The sequence below is a fragment of the Saccostrea cucullata genome, unplaced genomic scaffold (assembly GCF_032062105.1).
Source record: "Saccostrea cucullata isolate Sc308-1 unplaced genomic scaffold, CSIRO_AGI_Scuc_v1 ctg783, whole genome shotgun sequence".
NCBI lineage: Eukaryota > Metazoa > Mollusca > Bivalvia > Ostreida > Ostreidae > Saccostrea > Saccostrea cuccullata.
In genome coordinates this window covers 387538-398055 of record NW_026932035.1, presented here as the reverse complement: position 1 = coordinate 398055, position 10518 = coordinate 387538, and the positions used below count along the sequence as shown (strand labels likewise).

The 10518-nt window shown below is 31.4% G+C and overlaps 1 protein-coding gene across 1 annotated transcript; it reads right to left on the bottom strand.

Moving 5' to 3' along the window:
* Nucleotides 1–1455: 1455 nt before the first annotated feature.
* On the bottom strand, nt 1456–8272 carry LOC134234322 (uncharacterized). Its single transcript, XM_062716371.1, has 5 exons — nt 8196–8272; nt 5543–5597; nt 5383–5409; nt 5159–5278; nt 1456–1822 (listed from the first exon to the last, which is right to left on the bottom strand). Exons 1-5 carry the CDS (start codon nt 8196–8198, stop codon nt 1635–1637), a joined length of 393 nt encoding a protein of 130 aa, XP_062572355.1. The 5' UTR covers nt 8199–8272; the 3' UTR covers nt 1456–1634.
* Between the last annotated feature and the right edge of the window lie 2246 nt (nt 8273–10518).

The window sequence follows — 10518 nt, the reverse complement described above, 5'->3', positions numbered from 1 at the left end:
CTATATATGCTTATATCGCACCGATTCAACAAAAACGGACGATTGTCCTTTTCTATGATATCCGGATAGAGCCACGCAGTTCACTATCGCACCATCGAACATCTTTTTAAAGGTCGGTCGATTGCTCGATAAAGGGATGACGATGCGATTGCTTGACAATCTTATAACGAGTATGCGATAGTACGATGAAGCCACAGTGAATATCGCTTCATCGACATCGTACCATTAGGAGAATAAAATATAACTAGATGAGATCTCGTTGCGAGCAACGAGTAGGTCTTCCGTCGTATTTTTCGATAAGACGAGATATGATTTTCTCTATTTTAATGAAATTCTTTTGATTTAGATAACATTATCTAATAGTTATAGATGAAAGTCTTGCCCTTCTAGGCCCCTTATTTAAGGGGTCAGCCCCTTTATCTTCATATCAAATGATAAGGCTCGTGATTTGAAAGATTTTTTGTTCAACAACTATTCATAAATTTCTTTTCGTTTTCGAGCTATGCGGAATAGAAATATATATGGGCCAGTCCTTCAAGTCCTTAATGTGGTCGTTTGGCTAAAATTGAATGGTTGTATATTGTTAAGAATACGATACTGAGCATCTTTTATTCAATACTGCTTCTCAAAATATTTCTCCTTTTCGAGATAACATTGTGATTGATTTTGATATGTGACATAAAGAATAAAATTGGTCATAGAAATCCCTAATGAATTGTTTTTGGCATGAAAAAAATACCAATAAATGTAAATTAGTATTATTATTTTTTTTTAATATATGAGGTATTACAAGATTTGATCAATAAATAAATTATATGCCTTAGATAAATAAAAAGATATGGGAAATATTTTACGACCAGAAGTGATGTCGTGCCATTTTAAAAAATGTAGAATTTTTTTTTAAATCGTTTGAACGATTTAAGAAAACGTTTGTACGATTTAATAAATCGTTTTCGTTTGTACAATTTAATAAATCGTTTGTACAATTTAATAAGTCGTTTGTACAATTTAATAAATTGTTTGTACAATTTAGTAAATCGTTTGTACAATTTAATAATTCGTTTGTACAATTTATTAAATCAAGACAATTTATTAAATCGATACGATTTTTTATATAGTTTGTACGATTTTTATAAATCGTTATTTATGCCTTACGAAAGAAAACGTTTGTTTTAAAAGCTTTGTTTGTACGATTTGATAAATTGTACAAACGATTTAACAAACAAATTGTACAAACGATTTATTAAATTTAAAACGATTTACAAATTGTACAAACAATTTATTAAATCGTACAAACGACTTATTAAATTGTACAAACGATTTATTAAATTGTACAAAAATTAAATTTAAATCGTTCAAACGATTTGAAAATTTTTTTCTACATTGTTAAAATGGCACGAATAAGCCGTCGTGGAAAATAAAACATGGTTATACATTTAAATGTGAAACAGTATTTTTCACAGTACATGTACTAAACACCTTATAAATTTCACTCATATAAGTTTAGACAGAATTGCATTACAAAAATATTATTTTAATTCCATGTCGATTCAGTGGAACGTAAAGATAGACTGCATGGATTCAAATCTCATGTGATCTTTTTCTTTATGTGAAATGAGATTGTTCGCCTTGTTCTAGTTGGGAAGCAGGTATTGCCGATAGAGGGCGTACTCCAAAATTTGATTCTCTTCCTCACGTGACTTTTCCTTTTGAAGAAAAATATATAAAGCTGCCCCGAGGGTCAGCAGCAGTACAGCGTTGTTGGTGTTTAACGAGGCCATGGAACCGTTACCGTTTCCCGAAGGCGAAGGAGAGGTTGGAGCTGGAAAGAAGATAAAATGATTAGGTAATGTTCAGTTTACGTAATGGTTACGCAAACTGGTTAAAAATTTAAAGTTGCTTCTTTTCTAACCTACAAGTTCCTTTGTATTACTAATTACTACACTTGCTAAATTATAATCAGTCATTCTACCAAAAAAGAACCAACTCAAAGAATATAACATAAAAATAATTGCCGAAAAAGCTTAATTGAACAATAATATAGCAAAACAATTGGATAGAAAGAATTATCCACAAACCTGATATTGTAAGCAATTTGCATCAATTACGATATACCCATAGTGTTCTAGACAGCGTTATAGAAATTTATGCCGTTAAAATTAGATTCTTTATTATATCAAAGATATCAAGCAGAAGTATTATTTTGGAACGAAATGATAAATCTGTTTTCACTTCTCATAATTGTATTTCTTTGAAACAAAATCCCCTATTGTCGCATCACCGGTAACCCACGGGTGATTCACATCGATTCTCTCTATCATCATTGAGGGAGCTTTTGGGCTCAAAACCGCGGTTTGCGACGATGCTATTGTCGTTATGGAAGAAAAGTGAGGTTACCATTTTTAGAATTAATGTTGGGATATGGTAAAAGCATTGGATTTTACTAATATCGATCAAATAAGGTTTCATAGCCTCTTTTAGTTAACCCCCAGTTCATCATAATATCTGCATGGTTTGTGAACTGTGCAATTTAAAACAAGACAATCTGTGTGTGTGAATAATGAAATATATGGAGATAACGAACAGTTTTCAAGCTCAAAAGTCCATTAAACAAAACAAAATAGAAGCAGACAGGGACCTCCAAAACATCAGAGGTGGGATCAGGTGCCATGGAGGAGTGAACATCCTCTGCCGATCCGTCACACCCGCCGTGTGCTCCTTATCAAGATCGGGAAATGAGGAGAAAAAAAACGTCGACAATTCAATGCGTATATGATGACCTAACAATAAGTAAGAAAAAAGTCATTCTAATGCAATTGTTTTGTAAAACACTTTTTCATTGGCTAATGCACTGATGTTTGAAGCAGTAAAACGAGCATTAATGAGCGTGAAAGCTTTTTCATTGTGACGTCATAATAGAGCGACGCAAAAACACAATGCTCCGTGACGTATTTCATGTAACAAAATTCAACAAAATAAGAAGTAAACAACAAAGAAAATGCATGGATTGCATTAGAATTAGGGAATAACTAATCTTCTAATATGGTATTTGCGACCGTTAATGCTGATTTAGCGGTAAAACTCAGTTTGCGACCGTTAAATCAGCATTAACGGTCGCAAATACCAAATTAGAAGATAGTTATTCCCTAAATCAACATTTGACTTAATGATAAATTGTATGTTGACAAGGTCATTGTATCGACCATAGAACTTGCGAAATGATGACTTTAAACGAGACTGCTGATATTCTTGTTTCATCAAATTGTTAATAATTTACTTTAGGAATGACTCTAATTCTTGGCCAAATTATTCGATTATAACCTGGTTTGGGTCAGTTTACGCTTTATAATCCGCGAAAGAGCGAGCTACTGTTTGAAGTTAAAGGTACATTTATTAAATCTGGAATTTTCCATATAATCCCATGGACTGGAAATGTGGGGATTGCATAGATACAGATGAATCAGCTGGTTGTCAAGGGGGTGTGTCCCCATACCAAACCAGGTTATCAAGAAATGGTTTGCGTTCCTTTTTGGAAATCAACCAATGAGAGACTAGAATAGAAACAAAATTAAATTATATCGTTTTAGAAATTGTTCATACGTAGGGTATGCTCTTGCGTATCGAATAAACTAAGAGATATAAACTCCGTATGCATGTGATGAAGATTGCTGTATAAATAAGGAAAGTTGACGATTGAAAAGTTAAAATCATCACGTTTATCATAAAGCTTGGTTATTAGATTACAATTAACGTCTTTTTTAAGTAATATATCCAAATATGAAACAGATGTGTCAGACTCTGTGGTATCTTTTATCTCAAGCTCACCAGGATATATCGTATCGACGTAAGAATGGAAAAAACAATTGTTTATTGACAATACTCGTCGGTATATCTAAATGTCGAGTTGAAGGCCACAGCAAGTGTTTTCCTCTTTTCACATATTTTGAATTTAGATTTTGGTGAATTCCAAAACTTTAAGAGAAGTTGACAAACATATTTTTGAAACAAGAATATCAACAGTCTTGTTCAAAGTCATCATTTCGTAAGTTCTACGGTCGATACAATGGTCTTGTCAGCAAATACAATTTATCATTGAGTCAAATTCTGATTGACGTTTTTCATACTACTTGTGTGTCCATTATTTACACTGAATTGACGACGGTTTTTTCCGTTATTTTCCGATCATAACAAGGGTGTGGCCAGCGGCAGGGGATGCTCACTCCTCCATGGCACCTTATCCCACCTCTGATGTTTTAGAGGTCCGTGTTTGCTTTGTTCCTATTTTGTGTTATTTTATGGACTTTGGAGTTTGAATACTGTTCGTTATCTCCATACATGTCATTTATATTTTCATATTTAAAAAAAAACAACATTTATAGTAGGGCTAATATGAAAAACCAAGTATGCGTATGGAATTTATAGCTTATATTGATATTTTAAATTAATGATAGTATGACGTCACAATGCTTTTTATGCCCCCTTAATGGAAGATTCGAGGTTTTATAGTTTTTAGCCTTGTTCGTCTGTTTACCTCCTTGTCCGCAAAAACTTGAACCTTCTCGATAACTTTTGAGTGGGTTGGGCTATGACTTTCATATTTCGCAAGTGTACTTAGTATTCCGTGTGACAAGACCTTTCGTTTGGTACCACCAAATTTGACCTCGTAACCCTGACTTTGAGTTTTGTCTGTTGGAACTTTTGAACCATTAGTACTAGGGCTTTCATATTTCACAGGTGTATTCCTTGTGACAAGACCTTTCTTTTGAAACGATCAAATTTGACCTAGTGACCTTGATCTTGGATATTGGTCAACTTAAAAACACTTTAATCTTGACCATAACTTTTGAACCGTTAGTACAAGGGATTTCATAGATGTATTCCTTGTGAATAGACCTTGCACTGGGTACCAACAATTTTTGAGCTTTTGACCTTGACTTGGAGTACTAGTAACTTGCATTCTGAAAAAAATTAAACTATCGCCATAAGCTGCCATTCGGGGGCATCAGTGTTTCACAAACAAATATTTTTGGATATAAAAATTATGAATTAATTTTTTTTTAGTAGATTTAATATGACTATTTAGTATTTATGCTTTGAGATTGAAGAAGTGTAATAGCATGCCTGTTTTATCATATTTTAAATTTAGTTTATATCACACCTGTTTGACAGTTCGCTCCCGTGAATCCATTTATACATGTACAGGAGTTGGGCCCAAGGTTACAGAATCCTCCTCCTGCTGCTGAGTTACAGTCTGTATCCGCCATACAATTCCCTCCTCCTACATACAGGAAGTTAATACGCGGTTAAGAAATAAAACATGAGTTTTATGATATGAAGTGCACATTTCAGTTGCATTTTCAGTTGGAGAATTTTCATAATTACCTTGTGCGTGAACATCTGGAGACGATCCTGAAGAAATGGAAAATAGAGAGCATTTTAAAAAAAACCTCTAACATTCTTACGGATTAACTTTAAATTAATAAATGTAATAAAAATGATTCAAATAATTTTTATCTGTAAATGAGAATATTTTTAAAGTTACCTAGAAGTATAAGAAGAACCAAGATGAAGTGTGTCAGAATTCCTCGTCGTCCCATCTGTAAAATAAAAAATACTTATCAATGAGCTTCTGTAGCAAAGCTTCTTAAAAAAAAATTATAGTACTTCCTTTAAGTCACATAGCAACTTTGTTAAAATTCAAAAGTTTTAATGAACAAAAGCAGGAGCAGAGCAAACACGGACCACCGTGTGCTCCTTGTCATGATTCAAAAAAAGAAGGGTAAATCAACAAAAAACATTAGCTCTGAAGAAATATTTTTCCGACTAGACAATCCAGTGTATAAATAATGCCTTAACAATTAATATGAAAATCGTCAGTCAGCATTCAATACAATGATTGTATTTCTCACAAGGTCATATATTGTATTGACCATGGAACTTGCTAAATGATGAATTAAAACGAGACTTTTGACATAAATTCTTGTTTCTGACAACAACTTAATTGTAAATAACTTGCCTCGTTTTAGAAATTGTTCGTACGTATAGCATGATCTTGCATACCTAATCAATTGGGAGACAAACACTCCATATGCAGGTTATTAAGGTATATATTGCTATACATAAGTAAGGCATTTGACAACAGAAATATTACGTTTGTCATAAAGTAACTATAATTGTTAATTGATATATCGAAATGTCGATTTGAAGGCCACAGCAAGTGTTTTCTAACTCAAGCATCTTCTTAATATCATGTTAGAGCACTTGTTTGTACAACAAGAAAATAATTTTGCAAATGACCAATGACAAGTAAATCTACATGGTTCATTTTTAATGAAACAGCAGCTGTCGGTGTTGTCATCAAGTCTGGACTTCGATTTAACATGGGAAATGGCTCTGAAAAGTGTTGAAAAGTCGAACGATTTGATGATATTAATTTTCGTAAAAAATATTTTAATTTTTCAAAATTTTAAGAATCCACATCTAATTTACACCATATCTCAAATATGTTGTAGTACAGTATTCCTGATGGTATTTTAATTAAAAGTAAGGAAAGATTCTTGGTAGAACACATACTGGAAACCGGTATGTATCTTTGTTTGTAAGGATTTTATGAAGTTAGGAATTCCGCATAAGAATGGTTATTCAAAATCATTTTGATTGTTTGGAATATCAAAAATATTTAAAACTGACAATTGAATTTCATTCTTGGAAATGTAACTCTAAGTTGGATTGCCACTTGTAGAATTAAATTCAGGTTTCTATAAATTACAACTATGCCATTAAAATAATACCAGGTAAGCCTTTTACCTGCTATGTCAGTTGGGACCGGTGCATACTGATAGTGTAATCAATTTAATTCTTTTAACCCTTTTGAATCATTAAGGACAGACGTAGAAATGTTTTTAATTTGCCCCTGAATTGATTATACAAAATTTTAACTTGCCTCTGATACTTTTGATCATTATCTACAGGCACGTAGCATCGTTTTTGAAAAAGTTGACAAGCAAAAAAAAAAAAAGAGAAAGAAAAAAAGGAAATTGCCCAAACTCGAAAATCCTATTTCGTGGGGGGGGGGGGGGCAAGTTTTTCAAGGCCAACTTCCTATCACTTCCAATTTTTTTGGACACAATAGTACATTTCCTTGATATCAATGTACTGTGGGAAAAAGTGGGGGGACCAACCTTTCAATGGACATTAGTAGTAAAGGTAATGTCGGGAAAAAACGTGTTGCTACGTGCCTGATCTATGTGCCAAAAATAAAAAACCTTTACCTTTTCACTGCTGGACTCAATTGCTTATGAAAGAGATCTGTCTGTTATTAATTTTTAATTAAACAAATGATGTATAGATTCATTTGTACACAAAATATTTTCTTAATTTTTTTTTACATGCACATACTTTATTTTAACTTATTATAATCGTCTTGATTTTTGGTTCCAATGTGTATTTTTCATTTATTTAAAAAAATATTTTGTTTAATTATTTGTCACAAACAAAAAAAACTTGTGCTTAATCTTTTTCCCCTTGAACATCTAAATTATTAAAATGTTAATACAAAATGATCTGCGTTCTTGATAATCTTTTAAATAATGTGCAATCATTGACGAATTGCACATTATATTAAAGATAAGAATGAATTTGATAACTCGACAATTTCGTACATGTACTTCAAAAAACTTATCAATTCAACGGGCCCGTACATGTGGCAACGAGTTCCTTGTCAAGTTCTTTTTAAAAAAAGATTTAAAGAATAAATGAATAAAAGAATAAATGAGTAAAAGTAGTATTATATTTTGTCAAGTTATGCATAATTTTGTTAGACTTAAATTTAGGGTTGTTACAATATTACAAATTTATCATCAATTTAATTAACAGGATATTTTGCGATCACGTATCTTTTTTTTTAGTTGACATGTACATCGAAGAAACTTTCCGTTATCACTAACTAAATCACTGGCAGCAGGAAAATTCTTGAAAAAATTTAGGAAACCAAAAAATTTTTCAGCACGTATACATGTACATGATTTTTTTTTCTGTTTGAAAAAAAAATAGAAATTAAAAGGTTCATTCAATGGCATTTTTAAAACGGAATGGTTATATTTTCATCAATTAAGTCTGAATATTAAAATATTGTGTCAGCATGTTTAGCAGAAAATGAATGCATAAAAGTAAATGAAATATACTGTAAAGCTTACCATTAATTTCCAATTCCGGAAATTAAATATCCAAAAATATAGAGAAAGACTTTAAACGAACTGTTAGCCTTGGTTCATTGTAATACCATCCTATACTGGTAGGGGAGAACTCCATGTAAACTGGATAAAACGATGTAATGTCGGGTGACACGTGACGAGGGATTATTTCTGTGTTACCCGACAGAATGATCAGTGACCCTGAGGGAATATTTTACAACCTAAATGATGTATGGTGTTTCTCTTCCTGGAGCTCATTGAGTGATATTAAATTTATGTGTTTTTAAATGGAAAATTTGCATTTAGGAGTTATTGTAATATATAAATTCATGCAGAATCTTAGAAATGTTTATCTTTTTAAAAAAAAAAAAGACTCGACTAGTCCTTTTCAAAGTCGAATCAAAATGCAGAATACATTTTCCCCGTCTAAGGTCATATTCAACGTACAGTGTGTACATGTACTTTAACAATATTCCTTCTTACTGAATATTTTCAATATTTAATATAATACACGTGGATTCCTAATTTAAAATCAGTGTACCATCAAAAGTTTTAAGACAAAAAGAAAACATTGTACGATACCAGAGATTTTGAACAGATATGAAGTTAGGACAATCATTGTGTATTTAAAAAAAATAAAAATAATTTTTATATATATATATATATATATATATATATATATATATATATATATATATATATATATATATATATATATATATATATATATATATATATAAAGTACTTTAGTATATGGATTTATGGCACGTATTTCCTCAAATTCACAGAAAATGTAGCTATTATATCAGGTATAATTAAATACATATAGAACAAAAGTCCTTTAGTTATTAGAATTCTATGGCACGCCAAATTCACAAAAATAAGCTAATCATAGTTTCACAATCGGTAAACTAGGCTTATTGGTTGTAAACTATAGTTTACGGACTGTAAACTATAGTTAACAACGTTAATCTATATTTTACATCTGTAAATCATAGTTAACGCGATAATCTATATTTCACAACCGTAAACTATACTTAACACCAAAAACAATCATAAATTTGCGATCGCAAAACATAGATTATCTGATAAATACAGTTTCACGATTTGTAAACTATGGTTTACAACTCTTAACTATAGTTAACGATCGTAAATTATAGTTTACATACGTGAATCTATGTTTATCAACAAAATCTATTGTTAACGTTTTATTACAGACAGATAAACTAAGATTAGCATTCGTAAACTATAGTTAACAACCGTTAGATATAGTTTTACAGATGAAAACTATAATTAACGAATTGTAAACTATAGTTCACGGTTTGTAAACTATAGTTTACAGTCGATAAACCTAGTTTGTCAATTGTGAAACTAGGTTTAGCACGCCAAATTCACAAAAATAAGCTAATCATAGTTTCACAGTCGATAAACTAGGTTTATCGGCTGTAAACTATAGTTTACGGACTGTTAACTATAGTTAACAACGTTAATCAATATTCTACATCTGTAAACCATAGTTAACGCGATAATCTATATTTCACAACCGTAAACTAGAATTAACACCAAAAACAATCATTTGCAATCGCAAAACATAGTTTATCTGATAAATACAGTTTCACGATTTGTAAACTATGGTTTACAATTCTTAACTGTAGTTAACGATCGTAAATTATAGTTTACAGACGTGAATCTATGTTTATCAACAAATTCTATTGTTAACATTTTATTACAGACAGATAAACTTAGATTAGCATTCGTAAATGATAGTTAACAACCGTTAAATATAGTTTTACAGATGAAAACTATACTTAACGAATCGTTAACTATAATTAACGGTTTGTAAACTATAGTTTACAGTTGATAAACCTGGTTTATCAATTGTGAAACTAGGTTTAGCCCATTTTTGTGAATTTGGCGTGCCATAGAACTCCTATTACAATAGGAATACAAAACTTTTTAAAAGTTCATTACGATGTGTATGTCCTTAACTAATGTTAACTTGTAATTTTACCATTTCAATCTGTAATGTAGCTTACGCTTTATATCTCGGACTGGTGACGTATATTAGCGCCATTTTTTTTCGATTCCTAAAACATATGTGCCATGTTGTTGAGAAGACGGAAATCTCTAATGAAGGCAAGAGACTTCGAGATTTATTCTTAAAAAAAAAACAGGCATGTTCGGAAATTTCATATACTTTCTTACTATAATTGCGCTAGTTTACGTCACCAGTCCAACTCTGTTCTTTGATGGATTATGTAACACAAAAAACAAACAAAACAAAAGTAAAGGGAAGGAGGAGTCATAGAGAAGCATATAGGTTGTT